Below are 23,053 nucleotides of genomic sequence, written 5' to 3'. Positions count from 1 at the left end.
TAAGAATAGAAAAATAAACATTAGGAAACATCAAGTGCAAACTAGAAATTTGGTATTTCAGAGAGAATCTGGAAAATGCAGTGGAAAAATGTACAAAAATCAAACGTAAAGCATCGGAAGAAAAGTCCACTAAGCATGTGAGCACTCAGTACATGCAAAACAGCAGCCACTTGGGAAAATAGCTACAAGTAGTAAAAATGCAAATTAAGGCAATAAAGTTAATTTATACCTAATAATTTAATAAATATGTAATGTTGAAAATCCCAAATTTGTGAGTGCTGTGGAAGATGGTGCCCTTGTGGGTACAAACTGGTCTCCAGTGGCTCCCCTCCACCCCCATGCCCACCCCCAGCACAGAAGAGGGATGTTGGGCAAAACTTTGAGTGGGAAGAGAACAGAGAGAGGAGTCCAGGAACAGGTTCCAGGAGGAACTTGGCTGGAGGCTTTGAATGTCCCATCTCACTGGTCATCTAGCTTTTTCTTCAACATGAATTCCAGTGTCCCAAGTCTTTGCCTTTCCTGTTGGAGGGAGAAGAACAAACAAGTGTATGTTCTAACAAACACCTAGATAATGAGATGAGATGTCGACAGACACCAAGGTATCTGTCATCTCATTTTCTCTTTGGACATTCTGTTTAAGCAGCATCTGGAAAGTCCTGTCCTACCAGTTCAGTAAGAGTGGCCAGGAGGGCATCTGTTTTGAATTCCCAAAACAGACCTTTGAAACATGAGGGCAGAGAAAACTAGGTGAGAGAGACCTTAGGGAAGGCGGTGCGAGGAGTCCTTTGGGAAACTTGACAGAGGTGCCAGACAGAGGAGAGAAGGCCCCCAGAGGAACAGGTCGAGGGAGAAAAGACCCCTCTGGAGTGTCCCTCTCACTGATTTCTTCCTGCCCTGGACTTTTCCCTCTTATTCAGTCTTACAATGTCTGTTTGTCATATCTGTTTGTCGTGCTGCCTTTCAGTCCTACTTCCAGAGTCCTCTGCTGTCCTTTTCTCAAATTCATATACATTATTATTATTATTATTATTATTATTACAATTATATGGTTTGCATACGTGTGTGTGCTTTCAAGCTTCACATTCTCTTTTCCAATTGTCTCACATATTCATTCCTCAAATTATCACTGAACACATATTATGTACCGAACACTGTTTTAAGCATTGCTGCTATAGGACTGCACAAAACAGCATAATTTCTATCCTTATGTTTTCAGACATTAAATATGTTGGGGGTATGCAGGAAACACATATAATAAACAAAATCAACAATAGACTATAATATTAGATGGTGATAAAGACTTTGAAGAGAAATAAAGAGGGAAAGTGAGTGGAAGACAGAGAGGAAGATGGAATTTCACACAGACACCGGCAGGTGGTGGCCTGGGAGGAGGGACATTCAAGCATGTAGACATAGGGGAGGTCAGCACACTGGGGAGCAGGGAGCCTGTGGGGTTGGGGAGAGCAGCAGGCTGGGGGTGGAGCAGGCAAGCTGGGAGGGGTCATATGGGGAGGCCGCCAAGGGGTGGAGTGGAGCACACAGGCCTGGGGGTCAGCACAGCCAGGACTGGGAGGCTTGGAGCAGGTGCTGGGTGGTTAAGGAGCAGCCGGAAGTCAGCGTGGCTTATGTACAGGTGTGATTAAGGGAGGGAAGTGAGATACTGGGACTTGGAAACAACTGAAGGCGAAGCACACTGAGTTTGTAGCCCAAGAAAAGGACATTGGAAGGTCAGCAGAGGGTTTTGAACAGAGGAGTAACTTCATCGTATATGGTTATTTCAAAAGGTGACTCTGGCTGCTGTGGGGGCAAAGACATGGGGTGGCGGGGTGGGGGTGGGGGTTGGGCAGAGGAAGGGGGGACTTCTGTGGAATGTGGTTTCAGGCGGAATGAAGCTGGTGATGGGGCTTTACTTCTTTAAGGGAAGGGGGTACCTTCAGTTGGGGTGGTAGCCATAGAGACAGAAACACGTGAGAAGAAGTGGTACCTTTTAAGGTTAGCACCTGTAGGATCCGTGTAGGTAGGTTTGTGGGACAAAAAAGAAAGTGGGCTGTCTGCCCACTGCTTTATTTCATGGTCTTGAAAAACCTCTTTAATCCCTCTTTTATTTTAACTTAAAAAATATAAAGATCTGGGCCTCCCCTGGTGGCCCGGGCGGTTGGGCGTCGCACTATGAAGCTGTCCGCAGCCTCTGCAGCGCCGTTTCGATCCCGGCCAGATGGCTGGCGAGGGTCCCACATAGTGCAGCAGACCTCTCCTGTCTCGCCTGCTGCTCCCCTCAGCAGTGTATTTCAGTCAGTCTGCCTGTTCTGTTCCCCACTCTGTCTCTGGTGAATCCTCTCACCCTCCGCATCTCTGGCCTGTACCCCAGTTCTTGTATGTATAAATAAATAAATCTTTAAAAAAAATAAAGATCTGAATTAAATGTTGTATATTTATTAGTGTTTCTGGGGGGGGGGAAGCTTCATGCCTTAACTGTGAATGCCTCTTTTGATATTATAATTTATTTAGAAGAAAAAATAATTTATTGATGTTTGTGATAGTATTGCCTTCTCTGATTTACATACGTTGTTCAATCGCTTTTATCAGTGTGCCAGGGACCATTTTTCTTCTTATTTTTCCTTCTAAATTAAAGCACCTGTCTTTTGCACATAGAAATATAAGAGACATCTTTGTGCTGCAGATGAAGGAAGTACATGCAGTGGCTATGAATACTCCATCATCCAGGCTGAATTTTCTAAATATCATTTTCCACACTCAACTCTTTGGAGAAATGGTTTATTTCAGAGCTAAGGGAGGGCCTGTACAAGATGAGCCTGGAACATCATGTTATCTAAGAGATGAGGGAAGCTGTCAAACATAATTGGAATCATGTAAAAAAGACTCAGAAACCAACCTGAAGAGACCCTCATAACCAATAATAAGATCAAATAATTGGGCCAGTAATTGGAGCACCAAAATGTTACCTGCTGTCATTAAAATTCTTCAAATATATTAAAATCCATGAATTCACTAAACAAAAATGCCCAATTGGTCACCACTTGAGGATGCTATGGAACCAATTCATTATTCTAAATACCAATAAATACAAGGACACGATCTGCATTTTAAATAGAAATTGAAGGGCCTCCCCGGTGGTGCAACAGTTGAGTGCAGCGCTATGAAGCTGTCCACAGCCTCTGCAGCGTGCATTCCATTCCCAACTGCCCAGGGAGCAACCCACATGATATGGCAGACCTCTCCTGTCTCACCCGCTGCTCCCCTCAGCAGTGTTTTCAGTCCATCTGCCTGTTCTGCTCCCCGCTCTGTCTCTGGTGAATATTCTCACCCTCCTGCGCCTCTGGCCTGTACCCCAGTTCTTGTATAAATAAATAAATCTTTAAAATAAATAAATAGAAATTGACTTGAATTCAACATAGTAAGAGAGGTCCTTGGAAAATCTGATTTAGCTAAGTGCACTGACAATGACAGTTAAACAGGATTTGATTTGTGAGAATGTTAGGGGGAAAGGATGTCCTGAGCAAACTCCATGCAGGCTTTGTGGATGCCAACCCAAGAGCAGCAAGACACTGGGAACTACAAATCCCATGATTCTCAAAGGGAAGTTGCGAGGACCTAAGAGTGTACTTAAGCAGCCATTTTCTGGGTGCTTGTGTTTATAACCAGCCATGTCAGTGGGGTCTCGTGCTCTTGGCTCATGCTGTTGGCTAGGCAGCGTTTGGTCTTGGCAGGTCATCTGGGATTCCAGGTTGGCAGAACCAGTAGGACACATTTAAGAATTTATCTCCCTCTTTTCTCCCTGGGTTGTACATTTCTTCATTTCCCCTTCCTTTGTAAATAAACCTTTTGTTAACCTTTTGTGTGTGCCTGCAGTTTAAGTCCCCTTTAAGTGTGGGGTGATGACCCACAGTCAGGCAACCTATTTTATCTTGGGGTTGCCCTATAACAAGAAGATTTGTTATAGGCCAAGTCTATTACAAGTCTGTTATAGGGCTAATCTACAGCTTATTAAAAGAGAAGAATCCATTGTATTGCGAACAGCAACTGCATTAAAGTAGGACATGTGTTGCAGCAAAGATTGTTTCTGACAAGTTTTCTCTCTGCTCCCTTGAAAGAAATGTGGCCAGGTGCATGGTCTCTCTAGGCTGGAGAGGCATGAGCTAAGCACGCTAACAAAGCTGGATCAAGATGCAGAACCGAATTGGAAAGGTGGGGTGCAGAGGATACCAAGACTAAGGCTGGGAAGCAGATCTATGCAGGAGTGTTCTCACTCCTTTAGTGTATATTTTGGTTTACAACTTAATGGAACAAGAACAAGTCAGCCTTTCCATATGGTAGTCAAAAATTTAATTACCTAATATCACTTTGTTGCCAAAAGAGACCTGAACTTCGGTTATTGGCTTCAGTCAGTCAATACCATCAGTTATTTCCTGGGAAGATAAACAACCAGGTTTACTAGAGAATTCAAGTCGACCCCTAAAGCTTTCAGCAGTAGGAAGTATTGGATCCAGCACAGTTGAGGAACTTCAGGGGTAACAAGGAGACTGTCTTGCTTCTATTGGAAAGATGACCCACTTAACTCTACTCTAGGAAAATAGCATGTATGGACTGTATGTCTTCCACAGGGGGTTCTAATTTCTATTTTTAAAGTATAATGTATATTTAGGAAAGTGAAGGAGTCACAAATACACAGCTAAAGGATTATCATAAAGTAATACACTCCTGTCAACAAATAGAACATTGCCATCATCTTAGAAGAATCCTTGTGCCCCTTCCCAGTGACTGACACCCCTCCTTCCCACAGACTAACACCAACATAGTAGATATGCAAGTGCCCATGTAATATACCTTCTATCTAGGTATAGAAAAATTAGAAAACTGTACAAAGGTCTTGAGTGACCCTTTCCAGTCTATCTCTGTAGTGGCTGGACAGGGACAGTGCTGGTTTCTTTATGATCCGAGCAGACTGGGTAGAGAGTCCTGGAGCCCTCGGTGGCTTTCTCAGGATTTTATTGAGCTTTTACATGTACTGCAGCAACCAGGTACATGCCAGGCAGGGGTGCTGGGGGCCCAGGAGACTGGTAGTCCTCCAAGCCCCCCCTGTCCTTGCGCAAGTCTTCATTCTGGACTTCTCTGGTGTTCTTTCTCCTGCCTCTGCTTCTCTTGGGGAATATCTCAATACTGCTGCCATGGCCCATAGAAGTAAACAATACAACTTATAACAATGTAACAAAATGCAGGTGCCCCCATCAGACAGGGCAATTCTAATGGTGGGTGGGCAGAAAAAGCCTGAAAATCCTTTACCGTCCAATCCTCTCCACCCCACTTTAGAGGCAACCAGTGTTCAGATTATTTTTTCAAGTTCTTCTAGTTTTACCTATTTTTGAACTGTAAATAGAATCAAGCACTATTAGTCTTTTCTGCCTGGTTCTCTCACTCAGCATGTTTTGAGACCCCTCTGCATGCTCAAGTGTATCTATTTTATTGTGTATAGTATTCCATTGCAGATATCTTTTTTACTGCTGTCTAGTGCTGTCTAGTCATGCATACCACATCAGTCTATACATTCGTTTGCTGATAGGCAATGTGGTAGTTTCTGGTTTTAACTATTTTGAGTAAAGCTGCAATAAACAAATCATTTTGTGCATATATATTTTCCTCTCTTTAGAGTAAATGTCCAGGAGAATTGCTGATAATAGATGTTTAATTAAATGAAAAACTACCAACTGTTTTCTCGTATGTGGTTGTACCAAGTTTGCATTTCCAGCAGCACATAGAAGATCTAGTTGTTCCACATCCTTTGCCAACATTTAGTGTTGTCCTTCCCTTTCAGGCTAGCCATTCTAGTGTTTGTAGTAGTATCACCTGGGTCTGGAGTTTCTTTTATGGGAAAATAACTATTATATGAACCTAATAGTCCCATAGAGCTATTCAGATTTCCTATTCATATTATACTGATTTTAGTTATGTGTGTGTGCATTTCTAAGGAAATTATCCATTTTGTATACTTTGCTGAAATATTGGCATAAAGCTATTCACAGTGTTTCCTCATTATTCTTTTAATACCTGGAGGTTGTAACAATAATGCAGATGCATTTTACTTTCACTTTTTGTGCTATTATTTTCTATTTTAAATTTACATAAGTGATAAACCTCACAGTAAATTGGTATAATTTTTAGTTATTCATTTGTCTTATAAAGATAGAAAGTATAATATGGAGTCTTTAATATTTTATATTTACTATATCCTCTAGTCTTCATTACTTTCTGCTAATCTGGGTTTCTACATTGTTTTATTTCCCTTCAGGCTTAAAATCTCCTGGTAGCTTCTCTTTCAATTCAGACCATTCATTAATGAATTCTCTCAGCTTTGATTTACTTTAAACTGTCTTTATTTACCTTCATTTTTGACAGTTGGTTTTTTTTTTTTTTTTTTTGCTGGCTATAAAATTTCTGAATTGACAGGGTTTTCTATCAGTTTTTTACAAGCATCATTCTTTGTCTTCTGGTGTCTATTGTTTCAGATAAGAATTAGCTGATTTTCATATCATTCCTCTGTATCTATATGTTTGCTTTTGTCTGGATGTTTTTGAGATTTTTTTCCTTATTTTTGATTTTCAGCAGTTTAATATCCAGTAGTATTTTGATTTTATTCATCATGGCTGTAATTTTCTGAACTTTTTAGAATCTATGGGAGTTTATGTTTTTATTAAACTTTGCAAAAATTTGTCTGTTATATTTATATACAGTGGTTGTTTATGGTGAAATGGAGAGTCTGGTACCACTTGCTCCATCATGGTTAGATGTGGAAGTTGCCAAGGTCTTTCTCTCTTTCATCTTTTTTTAAAAAGATTTATTTATTCAAGGCCTCCCCTGGTGGAGCAGGCAGTTGAGCGCAGTGCTGTGAAGCTGTCCGCTACCTCTGCAGTGCTGGTTTGATCCCGGCCAGCCGGTGAGGGTCCCACATGGCAGGGCAGACCTCTCCTGTCGTGCCTGCTGCTCCTCTCAGCTGTGTATTTCAGTCAGTCAGTCTGCCTGTTCTGTTCCCCACTCTGTCTCTGGTGAATCCTCTCACCCTCCTACGCATCTGGCCTATACCCCAGTTCTTGTATGCATTAAGATTTATTTATTCATGCATATAAGAACCAGGGTGCAGGCCAGATGTGTAGAAGGGTAAGAGGATTCACCAGAGACAGAGTGGGGAACAGAACAGACAGACTGAAGTACACTGCTGAGGGGAGCAGCAGGCGAGACAGGAGAGGTCTGCCATGCCATGTGGGTATCTTGCCGGCTGGCAGGGATCAAACGTGCACTGCAGAGGCTGTGGACAGCTTCACAGCGCTGCACTCAACCACCTGAGCCACCAGGGGAGGCCCAATCTTTCATCTTTCTTCCTTACTTTTTTTTAAACATTTACACATTAATAATATACACACATCATCACACGTAAGTCATACTTTACAAAATCTTCTGTAATCTTTAAAAACAAAGAACTTTTAAAGAAAGTTAAAAAAAAGTTTAAAAATTCAATATAGAAATCAGAGAAACTGCATGCTAAAAACTGCATGGAATTTAAAATGTGGAACTGGAATTTAAAATGTGTTTGGCAAACCCTAGATAAGAAATAGATGTGTGGTTGTGGTATAAGAAGAAGAAATAAATTTGGTTCCTGGTACAGAGATCTTAAAACCCTTAGGAGTTCCAAAGTGTCTTTTGTTATGGTCAAGGAGCCCATTTTGAGCCCACCTGAGTTTTGGTAGTGAATAACTATATAGAATCTTAGTTGGCCTCGTGATGGGGCTGGTCACCAGAAAGACTGACTAATTAGAGGGTTGAATTTTCAGCCCCACATACTGACTTCTGGAAAGGGGAGAAGAATAGGCTGCAGCTTAAGCTCCGTAAAAACTCATGAACAAGGAGATTTGATGAGTTTCTTGATTGAGAAACCCTTCCACATGCCTGGAGGGTGGTGCACCCACTTTCACAGGAACAAAAGCTCCTGTGCTTAGAACACTTCCAGACCTCACCATGTGTACCTTCTCATTTGGCTGCTCATCTGAATCCTTTTCTAGTTTATTATGAGTAACATTATAAACATAAGAAATCATTTCTCTGAGTTCTGTGAGCTTCTCTAGCCAATCAGTCAAACCCAAGGAGGTGGTCCTAGGAACCTCCCATTTACAGACTGTCCCTTAGAAGCACAGGTGACAACTTGGACTTGAGATTGATGTCTGAAGTGGGGGCAGTTGGGGGTGCTGAGCCCTTTACTTGAGGGACCCGACACTGTCTCCAGCTAGTGTCAGAATTGAGTTCATTTCTTGATTGTGTTGGGAAACATACATAGGAGTGGTGTTAAAAAAAAAAAAAAAGCCAGCCATTGGACATAATAAAAGAAACAGTTTAAAATACATGATTGTGTCCCATCTATACATATAACTTCACTTCTTAAATCCCCCTTATTTTTTTCAAGCTTAGAAATGATTGGACTTCCCTATAGTGTACCTATAATCTTTATACTAATAACAACAGTGGGTGCTGCTTAAAATATGACCCCCCAAAAACCTGAAAGTTTCAATTAAGCCAGAAAACAAAGACAGCAGTCCAAAGAAAAACAACACGAAGTGTTCAGTTTTCCCACACAGGTAACTGTATTATATACAGAGGGACAAGTGTCTGCTACTTTTATTCAAAGTTGCCTTTCCTACAGAAACTATTTCTCTCTATTTTAATTATCTTTAACGAGGCAGGTATTTGTCACATCTGGACTTTCTGCAGTAGGCTGGAGAGAGCTTTTAGTCTTCAAATCCGGTTGGAAAATGAGTGTAAAATTTTGTTTGGGTAGCTAAGGGCTCATGGAGACTGGTAGAATCCTACAACTCCTCGCCATATACAAGATACAAAAGAGGCAGGCTGATGTAACTCAAAGGAGATTCTCTTTTCCATAGCTCACTACCTCTGTCCTTCCTTGTCTCACATCTTCAAAAATCAGTATATTTGGTTATTTTGCTCTTTGTTTACATCACTCTCTCTGCTCTGTCCCAATTTCCCTCTGGTAAATTCCCATCTCTTTCCCCACCCAGCGCAAGGATCACTTTGTGTTCAAAGCCTTTCTCCACAATCTCCCTCCAGGTAGTGTTAACTTTATTCTGATAGAACCTTAGAGAGGATTTAATCACTGCAGTAGAATCACACTGGGGACTTAGGCATTTGCAAGTAGAAAGAGGTAGCATCCAGCAATGTTGATGTTGGTGATTTTCTTCTCCTGCTTTTCCACATTCATATCTCCTCTGGATCATGTGGGAGTAGAACTAAAATAATATGAAGAATAAAATGGAAGAGAGTATTTTCAGGGTTTTGTTTGACTTCCAAAACATTCTTCGTAGAATCAAAGCAGAAGGCCCGAGGAGGTGTAGTGGAAATGAAGACACCATAGAAGAGCAAGACCAGCCCACGCCTGGAGGGCTGGAGGGGTTGCTGGTGGGGACCAGCGAGGCGAGCACGTGACCTGGTGGGCTGTTGTGGAGACCAGTGCTTCGTCGGGACCCTGCCGTGCCCGCCACGGCTCTTGGGGCAGTTCCTGAATCGCAGATGAATCGGAATCAGTGTCTACAGGGTGCTGCCCTGGCATTGTGCTCTTCACCCTGATGTGTGGGTGTGATGTGTTTTTTTTTGAGTCTGTGGGTTTGGCGTGTGGGGACCCTTGGGGTCACTCTGGGAAAGGTGTCACCAGAGCTCCCGTTTCAGCGACACGTGGCAAGTTTCCCCATGAGACAGACATTAGTTATATTTAAAGAACAGGTTTATAGGGGAAAGGGATGGAAGAATGAAAGACACTTGCGTAGACACAAGCGGGCAGGAAGAGCTGCCCAGAAGGGACAGGTTTGCTGAGAGAGGCCTGCATGGTTGCAGGCGGGCAGCCTTGACAGGTCAGCTGCCCTGCAAGAGAGTTGGAAAAGAGGTACCTGCATAGGCACAGGTGGGCAGAGGGTGTGCTGCTCCAGCCGGTGCAGAGACTGCGCTGATATAGTCTTCTGTTTGGGAGCCTTCGGGTTAGTTGCTGATTTTGGATAACTAGGTAGAATTTGAAAGGAACCTGAGATTCCACAATGGGCTCAATCTCCATATCTTTACCTTTGGATGTGCCCTTGGATACCTGCTTGGATGTCATGCTTTGTAATCTAGGCGCCTGCGCCTCAGGATCATAGTCTGCCCCTAAGTATACTCGTTTCCAAAACAGTGTTCAAACTCTGTTGTCTGTGCCTAAGAATCTTAGTTTCCATAACTGTGCCATAACCAACGATCTTGGTTTCCACAGCTGTGTCAATGGCTATGCTAATCTCTTCTACCCCCACCTCCTTGTGTGAGTCAGGAGGCTTGTGTGTTGTTCTTTCTGGTCTTGCCTCCTTTTCAGTTTGTTTTTTTTTTCCTATTCTTGTCCTCCATCAGGTGAAGCTGCTGTCCAGGTACTATCCAGCACTGGATAGTGCTGTCCAGTACTATCCAGGTACTTTCCCCCACATCCAGCCATGATGCCAAGCCTGCTCAGAACCACCTTGGGAGACATTCTTTCACGTTCAATGGTTTTCCATGCTTGACATCGAGCATGACAGCAGTGGGCATGGAAGGGAAAGTTCAGCCCTGTCATCTCAATGTGGCTTAACAGAGCTGGCACACCATCGCAATACATGTTTGTCTCCCCACTTGACAGGGGCTTCTGCGGGAAGACAGTTGTATTCTATAGAACTCTCTAAGTTGCACATTCTTCACTTTGCTCCAGAATGCAAAGCCGGGAACTCAATATTCCTGAGTGTCTTATAGTAATTTTATTTTTCTAATTGTATGCACACACACACACATACACACACAGGCATTTTATGTTCCCATGGCAAATATATTTCCACGGATAATTAGGTGATTTTCACTAAACAAGTGGAGGGGGGTTGTCTGCAAGTGCATTTAATTGCCAGGATATTTGCATGTCACTTTGATACGGAACCCTGAGTACTAATGGTGCTGATGTGAATGAAGGTGAATATCATTAATGAAGGTGAATATCCGTTGAGTACCTGGTAAGTGGCTGCCCAGTGCCTTGCTCTCCTGGACCCCAGGACCACGTGGCTGCTGTGAATGGGCAGAGGCTTAGTCCTGTCTGCAGCAGCTCAGGTGTCAGTGCAGGAGTAGGGGGGTCCCACAAACAACCATGGCGCATCAGACTAGTAGTCAGGTAGAGGGGAAGTGGACGGGGAAGGGCTGAGCTCTCGTTAGCTCTCTGATGCTTAGACTTTCTATTCATGTTTGTCCAACTTCTCTAAATTTCCCCTGAAGTGTTGATCCAATTTACCTTGTCTGCTGTTAGCACTGGCACATGAATAAGGGAATTTTCTGGATCTAGCCTCCGTAGTCTCTTGCCTCCTATCTTCATTTCTCTATCTTTGTGTCATGCGTGCTTAAAGAATTCCTCAGTTTGATCAGCCAGATTGCAAATCTTGCCCCTCTGTTGTTTTTTAAAATTATGATAAATTCCACATAATAAAAAAATTGCTGTGTTTACCTTTTGGAATGTGAGGTTGAGCTGCATCAAGTGCTTCCAACATTTAAAACCCATGCTGCCTGCAGCGTCTTTTACTCCCAAGAATTCTTTACTATTTTTCATCTGATTCTTTTTCACAACAATTTTATGAATGGGCTAGTCTTCTGGATCTTTCTAAGGATAATAATTATTGTTTTAAATTTTATTTTCTGTGTTCTCTTTAGCTCTGTTTTCTCAGAGAGGGAAAACTTGCCTCTGAGGAGTTTGTATTTTTTTTTTTTTTTCATGCTACCTTTTCCTTTGAAAATCCGGTTACTCTTGACTGCATTGAAAGTTCATACTTACGAGTGTAGACCAGAGGCTCCTAAACCTGCCTGTACATTGGAATCACCAGGTATAATTAGTACAACTTTTGAAGCTCACCAGGGGGCCCTAATGTTCAGTCAGTGATGAAAATTGTAGTGGAATGGAAATCAACAGTGTGGGGCCCGGGATGGGGTTCCAGGCTGCAGCAAATTTACCTCTGTGTCTGCCCAAAAGCCGAGAATAGCTTCATTGCCCTAGACTGCTCTCTCAGACTTTGGACTTCCTCAGGGAATCTGTTTGGAAAATTCCCTCCTCCTCCTTCTTTTAAAGCATTCTGGCCTTTTTAACTATTTAATACGTTTCTTTATATTTATTCGAATGCCCCACCAATACACTTTCATCTGCTTTGTTGTTCTCAGATATCTTCAGTATCTTCCGAAGAATCTTCTTACATCCACTGATAATAAAACCTACAATTTCCAAGCACAACTATGTATTTATTCATATATATGATGAGCTATATATATGTGACATAAATAAATAAAAATATATATAATTTGTTTTTTTTTAGTGGGAATTTAGTTGTAGAAAAGGAGAACAAAGGTTCTCAGACAAGCATCCCAAAACAGAGATCTTTACTTTAGTCTCTAGGATTTGGCATTTCTGGAACTTGGGATAGTATCATGAATCTAGCTTAATAGATCATTAGCCAATTAATTTACCCTAATTTCTTACAGCTCTACTCTTGGATAATTTTCAAGTCAGTGTTAACATCTTCATTTAACCTTATATATTACAAATTTAAGAACTCATGCCTTTAAAAAAAACTAGGTACAATAACAAAAGTAAATAAAAAACAAAGGCTGCAACACTTAAGTATTGTGGGCTATGCGTCTCACTTATTCCATTAGGATTTATGAAGTAAACATCACACCATCAGAGGCGCTGACTCTCGGAATGTGAACACTGGGAGCCGTCTTCATGACAATCTCATCCAATTCCATACATTTTTCAGTGAGAAAGCAACAATCGGAGTCTCTTGGATGCACGCTGTTTACACTACAGCTGTAGCAAGATCTGGTGACATGGCTCTAAGTCATAGGTGTCTCTGCATGTTGCCCAGATCTCTGTCTGAGAGCTGGCCTCTCCTGCAATGCTGGGATCTTGCTTTCCCAATCCCTACGTGGTATGGTTGATACTGAAATGGCACCTCAAACTTAAAATGGCTTATGCTAGCTTTGTACATCCCCCGCAAGCCTGTTTTTGCCCAAGTCATTAACCAAACTATTATGTTACCCTGATTTACCTGTTTGTCATCCAAATATCCAACCTCTTGGCCAATCATGTTGACTCTACCTGGAAGATTTAAGTCCAGTTTTTCTGTCTGTCCATCCACTGCCTGGGTCTAATTTGTCACCTCACCTGCTCCCACTGGGCTCCAAATCTATCTTCCATCTCTCTCTTTTTTTTTTTAAAGATTTATTTATTTATTTGTTTATTTATTTATTTATTATACAAGAGCTAGGGTACAGGCCAGAGGCGTGGGAGGGTGAAAGGATTCACCAGAGACAGAGCAGGGAGCAGAACAGGCAGACGACAGAACTACACTGCTGAGGGGAGCAGCGAGTGAGACAGGAGAGGTCTGCTGAACCATGTGGGATTCTTGCCAGCTAGTCGGGATCTAAATGGCACTGCAGAGGCTGCAGGTTAAAGTAGCCCTAGCATACTCCTCTCTGCAGGGTTCCCAGTACCCTCTTTGTCTGAATTCCCCCAGGAGAAAGCAGCATTCCTGAGAGCTGGGGCTTGGTGGTGTTCCCAGCTTGTCTTGTTTAGCTGCTGTTTCTGTTATGGGACAATGATTCTGAAGTGTAAGATTTTTTTTTTCTCCCCATACCACCCAGCAATCCTCTGGCACCAGCGTGGCATCCCATGCTCTGACACGCTATGCCTGTGGAAAGCATCAGATCCCAGAAGTTAAGGGTTCAGTCCAACCAGACTTCCCTCCACTTTAGCTGCCAATCTTGTCCCTGTCCCTACCCCCACCCGCTTCTTGCCTCTGAACAACCCGCTGCCTCAGGTTCCATTAAGTTTCTATTGCGGATCAGAAAACATTTTACTTGCTAGCTTTCCAGTTTATTATAAAAGAATGTAACTCTGAACAGCCAGATGGAGGAGATGCAACGGGCAGGGCATGGGGAAGGAGCTCCTGTGCCCTCTCCTGAAAGGGAACCATTAATCAAATGAAATCTTTCCTGTTTCCTGCTAAAAGAGTCACAGGTCTGGGGCAGTAGATAATGCAAAGTAAATGTAAACAAGTTTTGCTCTCTACAGCCTATCTAGATGAGACTACCTAAAGGAGGTTACATTTTAACAAGGCCAGAGAGCTGCCAGGCTGATTGATCTCCCAGGGCATCCTTAAATTCCTGTCTTTTGTCACAAACTTTTGTGCTTACTGACCAATGTTATCAATGTAAGATGGTTATGTATAAAAGAAACCATTTGTCCCTGGACTGGTGCTCAGACCTTACCGGGCTACCCAGGTCTGGGACCTCAAGCATGAGTAATAAAGCTTCTCCTGACCTCACCATTCCTGAAGTACCGCTTGTTCTTCCCCTGCCTGGGTAAAAAGCTAGAATTATTTCTACAACACTCCAAGGGTGTCATTCTCCCCAAATCTCCATGTGCTCAACAGATCCAGATGCTCTCTGAGCCTGGGGCTTATAAGGGCTCGTATTCAGGCATGATTGATGAACTCACTGGTCACTGGTGACTGATTAAAACTCAGCTGTGTCCCACAGAGGGTGAGGTGGGAATGTGAATGTTCCAATCACATAGTTGGTTCCCCTGGCAACCAACCCCCACCCTTAGATGCTGCCTCAAAGTCACCTCATTTACATAAGTCCACCAGTGGCTGAAAAGGGCTTGTTCTTTTCACTTTAGGAAATTTCAAGGGTTTCGGGAGCCCTGTGCCAGATACGTATTTTTCAAAAATGAAAATATCAACAGGTCTTTTCCTACCAGAACGCTAGATCCATGAAAAGGGCTGTGGTCATCAACAATTTTTCGTCGTGTCCCCCGTGGCTGGATGGTGCCAGCCACATAGTGGATGGTGAGTGTTTGCGGAATGAGAAACATGTATGTGACTTGTTCAAGGCCCAGCAGCAGGGCCTCACTAGAACTCAGTGGTCCAGAAGGCCAGCCAGGAGTCCATCAGAGCTCATCCTGGTTTGGGCAGTCCAGAATCTGAAAGCTTAGCTGACAGAAGGCATGGATGCCCAGACCCCTGCAGAGCAGCTTAAGGGAGGTTTACATACCACGGCAGAGACGTCAGAACAGATGTAATTCCACAAGGTTCAATGGGTCACGCAGGGTGGAAGGCTTCTGGGAGGCGAGCTGAGCAAGGCCTTAGTGGAAATAACTGAATTTGGACTGGTGAAGAGCAGGTGGGGAAAGATTCCAGCTTTGAGGAGCAGTGTGACTCATGGAATCTTGGAACCTTAGAGCGGAATGTAGATGGGAATGAACAAGGCCTGTTCTGAGAAGGGTAAGGAGACCTCTCGCCCTGGGGCTGGGCCAGGAGTAGGGGAGGGGAGGAGTTAAATCAGCAAGTTGGTGCCAGTTCCCCTGAAGGCCTCAAGGGACCTCGGCCTGACGAGCTAGCTTTTGACTTTGTAAGCAACAGGGGACTCCTGTAAGATCCTGGGTAAGGAAATGAAGTGGGACGGGTCAGGGTGAAGTATCCACTTTGACAGTGTGTGTGGACTGGCTGAAGAAAGATTCTCTGGGGCAACCAGATCTCCCTACAGGGGGATACCTCTAGGGAAGGAGGGCATCCATGGAAATGGAGGGAACCAGCAAGCTTGAGGCCCTGTTGGGTTAGATGGGGGGAAAACAGGGTCCATGAGGTCTTAGTCCAAGAAAGGCGAGAAGTTGTGGTCCTTCGTGTGTAATCAGTACTTGGTTTGGGGATCACCAGTCTACTGTGAGACCTGCTGTCATTCCCTGAGAAATGCAGGTACTTCAGCCAAACCTTTCTCTCTGCCCTGGGCCTTCCACATCAGTGATGTACCCTAGAAACGGCAGGAGGAGAGGCTTGACCTATGGCATCACTGATTTTCTTACCCCATCACTGTCCCTCCCTGGGCAGGATTCTGGTAAACATTGTGGTCTGTGACAGGATCCCTGTGGTGATGGGAGAGCCTGGCAGGCTGGATGGGGTGTGCCTGGTACAGGAAAGGAGGGCCATCTGAAAAAGGGTGGTGAGGTAGAGGGAAACAATTTGAGCCAAGCTAGGGGAGTGACTGGCTGGCAGGTAGAGGAGGGAGGAAGTGAGGGCCAGCAGCAGTGGCCAAGGCGGCCTCTTAAGAGATTATAAAGTGTCCAGTGCAGAAAGCTAGAGAAGGGGCTGCTGTCAGGAGCGAGAGGCCACTATCCCTCCTAATATAGACAGCACCCAAAGGGGCTCCTCTCAGCCCACTGGCCATGGTCTCCCTGAACATAAATTCCTGCTCCTTGTCTCTGGATGTGTAAAGTCAGAAGCCACACCTTCAGAGCATGGCGCATCTGGTGAGGGGCTCAGGGCAGAAACAGGGTCTCCCCAGCACCTTATGCCATAAGCATATCCCCCCAATACCCACCTTCACTCCCTCCTTACCGCCCTCTGATAGGGAGTCAGCGCTGAGGGAGCCCTTTGCTCCTGCAGATGCAGACACACACTCCCGCCATTTCTGGGACACTCTCCCCGGAGTTCCCATTGCAACAACCATTCTAAAGTCCCTGTCATTATGGGGGGTCATAGGAGTCACCTCAAAATTACAGCCCACAGGGATAGCTGAGCCCTGAGTGTTTGTTTACCTGAGGGGAAGAGACTCAAATGCCTATAAATCAAACCTACCTCTGCTACAGCGAACTACTCCTCCCTTCAATTAAAGAAAAAAAAATCCTATTCAGGGAAGTAAGGAAAGGGGGCGATGATTATGAAGGAAGAAGCCTAGTAGTTCACTCAAGAAACGAATGTGAAAGTAGGTGGGGGCGAGGTGGAGGGGCTTGGGGAGCATGTGGGGACATCTGGGAATCACTCTCCTCCTTGGTTTCCCTCTGTGAGTAGGATCTAAAATTCAGAGCTTTGGGATGCCATGGCGCGTGTGGATTTTCATTCTAGTTGATTCCAGGCAGAGGCTCCTAAGCCCGGGTGCCCGGGACCGTTCCTCCACCCCGGGGCGAAGCAGCGGTGGCCTGGCAGAGGCCCACGGTGCCCTGGTGCCCCTTCTGTCCGCACTTTTCTCTTCCCTGCCGGGGACAGGGCGTGTTGGCAACGTTCTGGCCACGAACTGATGCTGCTGGGAACCGAAACCAAACCGCTGTAAAGTTTCCAGCGAGGACCCTTGTCGGTGCCCGCTACCTCTGGTGTCCAGCTCAGGCGCGGCGCGGGCGGGGAGCCTCGGGGCGACAGCCGGCCCCGGCGGGTGCCAGGACAAGGGGGCACTGTGGCGCGCGCCGCCCGGCCCCGCCTGCGTCCTGCCCGCCTGCGGCCGGGCGGCGGGGGCTGGCGGCGGGCCGGCGGGCTGGGCTGGGCTGGGCGGGGCGGGGCGGCGGGGCGCTGACCGCGGTCTCCGTGCTCCCGCAGGCGGGGAGCCCGCGCCGCCGCGCCCGGGCCGCGGGCGATGATCACCTAGGAGGCTGGCGCGGAAAGGCGCGCGCGGCGGAGGAGCCGGGCTCGGCGACACGCGGCCATGGAGCGGGAGCCGGCGGCGGCCGAGGAGCCCGCGCGCCCCGGGAGGCCGCGGCGGCGCCGGGAGGGCAGGACGCGCACGGTGCGCTCCAACCTGCTGCCGCCCCCCGGCCCCGAGGACCTCGCGGCGGGCGCGGCCAAGGGCGCACGGCGGCGGTGCGGGGTCACCCAGCACCTGGCCGACAACCGGCTCAAGACCACCAAGTACACCCTGCTGTCCTTCCTGCCCAAGAACCTGTTCGAGCAGTTCCACCGCCTGGCCAACGTGTACTTTGTTTTCATCGCTCTGCTCAACTTTGTGCCCGCGGTGAACGCCTTCCAGCCCGGCCTCGCGCTAGCTCCGGTGCTCTTCATTCTGGCCGTCACGGCCTTCAAGGACCTGTGGGAGGACTACAGCCGCCACCGCTCCGACCACGAGATCAACCACCTGGGGTGCCTCGTCTTCAGCAGGTGAGCGGGGCGCGTGGCGGGAGCAGCAGGGCGCAGCGCGGGTTCCATGCCTGCCGGCTGTGCGCTCCAGGGAACTCCGTGCAGGGTGTGGTGTGAGTGTCACCAAGCTGGGGGACCCAGAGAGTGGGCCAGAGTCGGGAGGGAGGGTGGGTCTCTAGGGGTCAGGGGCCTCGTGCCAGGCTCTCCGAGAGCCGGGAACCCTGCTGGGGCGCACCGGGGTTACCCTGGTTGTCACTCAGACTCTATGTCCTGAACCAAAATGATCCCAGGGCTGGAATCCAGCGGCTGCTGGACACCCTCATTCCCGGACTTTATAAGTAAAGGAGGGAAACCAATTCCAGGGCGTCCTGTCCTAAAGTCCCGGCTTCCTCTTGGGCCAGCCTCCCTGGGTCAGGGTGCTCAACAACTTTAACAATCAAAAGGAGAATGTAAAACTAAGCTTGTCTTGGGACGACTGCGTGCAAGAAAGTTTGATACCGCGCACAGACCAGATAAATAAAGGTCAGGGGAGGAACAGAAATAGCCATCTATGGACATGAGCCTCAGCAAGGTGCCCAGCTGAGCACTATCGCATAATTGACTTTAGTTTTCTTACAATTAACCCCAGCTTCCAGATGGAAAAACTGAGACTTTGAAAGGTTTGGGAGCCCTACCCAAGGTTGGTGCCAGGGACTCTGGCTCCATTGGGCTGCTTCTGCACCTCCTCTCTCCCTACACCTCCCCAGAGGACCCTGTTCAGTGTGCCAGCTGTCTTTTCTTTCCTTACACTGCCCATCCCAAGAAAACCACTTGGCTGCACATCCACATTGGAACTGTGTCTGGGGTGGAGCCCTCCTTGTGTCGCACCCCTCCATCCAAAGCTCAGCCCTTCTTCCCCTCCTGTTCACCTTGTTTGAGTCCTGGTGAAGGGGCTGATGTGAGCTTTCAAGTGGAGGGCATTAACCTTAATTAGCTTTCATCATGGTTGAGGGGGTTCAGTGAAACCCCTTGCATGTTCAGCAGCAGACTGTACCCTAAAAGTGAGTCATGGTAGTTCCAGCCTCTTAGAATAGCTTGGATGAAGACCATGAATACTCCTTCTGGTCTTTGAGTATTCCAGAGCCACGTAGCAGCACTGTTTGGTCTTCATCCTTATTTTGCAGATGACAAAACAGAGGTTCAGAGAGGTTAAGTAACTTGCCTAAGGTCACACAGCTGATATGTAGTGATCCCGGAATCTGACAGCTTTTCCAGTATTCCCATGTTTGTGCCTTTTGGATTTATTTAAGAGTCATTTGAGGAACTTGTTAAAAATAATTGTCCTCAGACTCCATCTCTGTTTCAGATCAAGCTCATAAAGAATTGTACCCAGAAATCTGGGTATTTAATCAGCACAGAGGTGACAGTTATATAATTACCTGCACTTTGAGTAATGCTTTCTTGCTTCTTCTTGGGGTGCCCAGCAAGATAATGTCCACGGAAGGGGCCTCAGGGTTTCCTGGCTCATGTTCACTAGAAGCTTAAAGCCAAGAAAGGAGGGACGCACCCCTTACACAGATGTCCTCAGTGTTCCCAGCGTGCAGACTCCAGGCTGCCGTCTGCCTGCCATCTGCACCCACCGAGTGGGACTCTCACAGGTTTGAGTCTTTGAACACATACCACTTCCTGTTATTACTGAGCTGGTAGCTCCTGTAACCTCCTTTTTATAAATACTTAGGTCTCAGGAAATAAGAGTTCATTTTCAGTCGACAAAATGCTTTCAATCCATTATGTCCTTTGACCCTTATAACAGCTGCACCCCCAACGTGCAGATGAAGAGACTGAAAGGGAAACCCAAAACAGTTCTCTAGACTCTAGTACCTCGAAAGGCTTCATGGGATATTGAAACCTTCATCTGCCCCTTGGCCACACCTCCAGGTTCCCTTTCACATCTGCCCTGACCTGGATTCCTGAAGAGTCAGTCCTGTCCACAGTGGCTGCTTCTCAGGGATAGTGTTGCTTTTGGGAGAAATCCCCCCAACACCTCCCAAGTCCCAAGTTAAATTCCTTGAATGCTTTCCCAAGGAGGGAATGGGCTTTCTACTGGGGTGGGTGGTGAGCACATCTGCATGGGTGTGAGGGGTGGTGGTGTGTGTGGAGAGGACCTCTATTCCAGGGCCTTGCTTCTATTTAGAGGTCAGGTCCAACTCTTCCAGACCCAGAACGCCTGGACTTGAATGTGTAGATTTCCCACGCCCCCCTTGGCACTCTGTCGCATGTGAGTGGCGTGTGCCGCCGTTGCACTCCAGGCTCTGTGCCCCAGTTGTGTGCTGTGGGGCTTTGCACACAGTGTGGCCTAAATCAGTGCCCTCACACCCGGCCAGGCCCTAGCAGTGGAGCAAGGAAGAGGCTGGTCCCCCAGAGCTTCCCTTGGGGAATGATGGCCCTGGGGCAGGTGTCCATGCTGGGGCCCTTGGCCAAGGATGCTGGAAGGACATAAGTGTGAGGATCAGGGAGGACTGGCCAGACAAGGGGTGGGAAAGGCAGAAACTACATGTGAGGGGATGGGGGCGGGGGGCACGTGATCTCAATTCACTGCATGTTTGGGGCTGAGGGGTAGAGTTGTCACCGAGGATCTCAGGAGCTGCGTCTGGACCAGCCAGTGGGCCCAGAGGAGGACTTAGTTGATGTTGGCTTGTTCAGGGCCTTTGGTTGCTGGATAGACGGTGGGGTTCTGGGTGTATCATTGCTCTGGCTGACGTGAAGGAAGCACACCGTTCAAAATGCGTGCAGTGTGGCGTGAGAGCAGACTTGAGTTGGGGAACCCCTACAACCAGTATTGTCTTTGAATAGCAGCTTCTCTCCACCACTTCCCTTTGTGTTCAGCCGTGTGGCCTGCAACTCATCAACTATGTCTACCATTATTCATGTGCTGCAGCCCTTCTCCACGGGAATCCCTATCAAGCTAGTTAGAAATGCAGCCTCCCAGGCCCCCACTCCCACCCAGGGCTGCTGAGACTCTGGAGTGGGGAGAGCAGGCGAAGCATCAGGGATCTGTTTGCACTCAGAAGTTTGGGGAGCAGTATGCAGGCTCCAAGTCCTGAGCCTGTTGTATGGCTCATGGATTTCAGACTGTATTTAGGAAAATGCAGTGAGTGATGGGGATGGAGTGCCAGGGTACCTGCTCCCGGGGCGAAGGTCCGTAGTCTCATAGGATGGGACTCAGGACAAAGCCCTCCCAGTCATATCTGCCTCCGTGGGGCTGGCAGAGGATCTGAAGAAACCACCTCCCTCCAACCACAGGTGCAAAGAAAGGGGCCATTTGAGTCCATTCCCCCCATCCCATGCTCCCTGTTGGGAGTGGCCTCAGGTTTCTGTTGCTTGGAACTTGTACTTCACCCTAGCTTTCGGGCATCAACCCCTGGCACCATATAGCCACTGGGGTAAGGCCTGTGGCACCAGGGGCGGAGCTGAGGAGGCAGAGAGTGACTGCAGTACGGCAGGTGAGGGAGAGGAGAAGGTGAGGCAGCAGAACCGGGAGAGGAGAGCGGTGGTTCTGGTGGCCAGAAGGCTGGAATGTTCCTGTCCAGGCTATTGAAGTAGAAAAGTTTCTGGCAGGGGATGTCACCCAGTAGAGGGGAGGGAAGGGCCAGGGAATGTTTGTGGTAAAAATCACACTGGTCTTCAGCCCCAGGGGTCAGGGGTCAAGCCAAGAAGGGAGCGAACCAGCCTGAGGAGCAGATGCTAGGCTGGGCTCAGGCCCTGCCTGGGAGGGACCCCACAAGTCACCTTGCACCCCTGCACTCCTTGAAAGTGGGGTGCAGACCCTAGATGCACATGTCATGAGCCGGTGGCCCCGGGAGGGCCTGGGTTCTTGTCCTCCTGCTTCTGCTCCAAATCCTGCTTGATTGTCATGTCATTTCCTCCTTGGTTACCTCCGTGTTTTGTCACAACTCAAATGTGCTCTTATGGGTGCCTTTCAGAGTCTGTCTCTGGGATGGTGCATACAGTGGCGTGCCTGCATGAACTAAGCTGACAGAACTTTCCCTGAATCTCTTGGGCTCTGGCCTTGGAGTTGAGTGAGGAGTCTTGGTGTCTGTCCATCACCTGTGGGAAGCCAGGGGGACAGGGCGCTGTACTGCCTTCACCCTCCAATTTTTGTCCCTTCCCTTTCCTCTGATTCTCCTTCATTTCCCCAGCTCAGCGGGGTTATCTGTCCAACCTGCTTGCCCTGGCCTGCACCGTTTGTTTTTTCAGAAGAGCTTGGGACCCACAATGTTCTTTTGTTTCCGGTTCGGTTCGTTTATCTCGTCTCCTGTCTCCATCCCCCCCTGTCCTGGGGAATCACATCTCCTTCCTTGCCCACAGCAGAAACACCATCCCCCTGAAAAGCACTGCACCTTTTTCATATACGGAATAAAAGATTATGGAAGCAGAGACACCAGGACAAGACCCAGGAGCAGAAACATGCCAGGATAATGCCAAGTCCTGCTGGAGGCAGGGATGTCCCCCGGACATCCCTGGGGACACTTGAGGAATGGTACCTGGACATTGCCATTCACATGTCTTTTGGAAATATCTTTTCTGACACTTGTGTGTCAAATATGACTGGGCTTATGGCGCCGTTTTTTTGTTTGTTTGTTTTTGTAATTTGTTGATACAAGCCAAATCTTTCATATGTACAAGCCTATCTTATCATTCTAACAGTCACTCCCCATTTCACAGATGGGGAAACTAAGGTTTCCAGATGCATAACTTGCCTAAGATCCCCCTGTTGGGGAGGGGATGGCAGTGCCATGCTGGAGCCCAGAGTCACCCTGCTCTGACTCCATGCTTGTAGGTATTTCTGTACCCTCAACCTCCCCTTCCAGCAATAGAAAGAAAAAAAAGAAAAAAAAAAAACTTAAAAAAAATTTTATGGGGCCTCCCCTGGTGGCGCAGGCGGTTGAGCTCAGTGCTGTGAAGCTGTCCACAGCCTCTGCAGCGCTGGTTCGATCCTGGCCAGCCGGCAAGGGTCCAACATGGCGCGACAGACCTCTCCTGTCTCGCCTGCTGTTCCCCTCAGCAGAATGTTTCGGTCA

At 47.1% G+C, this 23,053-nt stretch overlaps 1 protein-coding gene and 1 long non-coding RNA gene across 6 annotated transcripts in view; one reads left to right on the top strand and one right to left on the bottom strand.

Moving 5' to 3' along the window:
* Positions 1-243: 243 nt before the first annotated feature.
* On the bottom strand, positions 244-15,306 carry LOC119245196 (uncharacterized). 2 transcript variants are annotated; one of them, XR_005125200.2, is made up of 3 exons: positions 15,148-15,306; positions 4,352-4,427; positions 244-519 (listed from the first exon to the last, which is right to left on the bottom strand). It is a non-coding gene; the product is annotated as an uncharacterized LOC119245196 (long non-coding RNA). The 2 variants fall into 2 exon arrangements; XR_005125201.2 differs by lacking the exons at positions 244-519; positions 4,352-4,427 and adding exons at positions 12,174-12,303; positions 13,140-13,189.
* Positions 15,307-17,565: 2,259 nt separating this feature from the next.
* Positions 17,566-23,053, top strand: part of ATP10A (ATPase phospholipid transporting 10A (putative)) — a 132,090-nt gene continuing 126,602 nt past the window's right edge. For all 4 annotated transcript variants that reach the window (XM_037510121.2, XM_054694800.1, XM_037510120.2 and 1 more), the window contains exon 1: positions 17,566-18,014. In XM_037510121.2, coding sequence (XP_037366018.1) covers positions 17,566-18,014 — 449 coding nt within the window. The remainder of the gene's footprint in view (positions 18,015-23,053) is intronic.

Source organism: Talpa occidentalis, unplaced genomic scaffold (genome assembly GCF_014898055.3).
Source record: "Talpa occidentalis isolate TD23 unplaced genomic scaffold, MPIMG_talOcc4v2.1 talOcc4.14, whole genome shotgun sequence".
NCBI classification, from domain to species: domain Eukaryota; kingdom Metazoa; phylum Chordata; class Mammalia; order Eulipotyphla; family Talpidae; genus Talpa; species Talpa occidentalis.
Note: the sequence above shows the minus strand (reverse complement) of the source record. Positions and strands in the feature narration are given on the sequence as shown.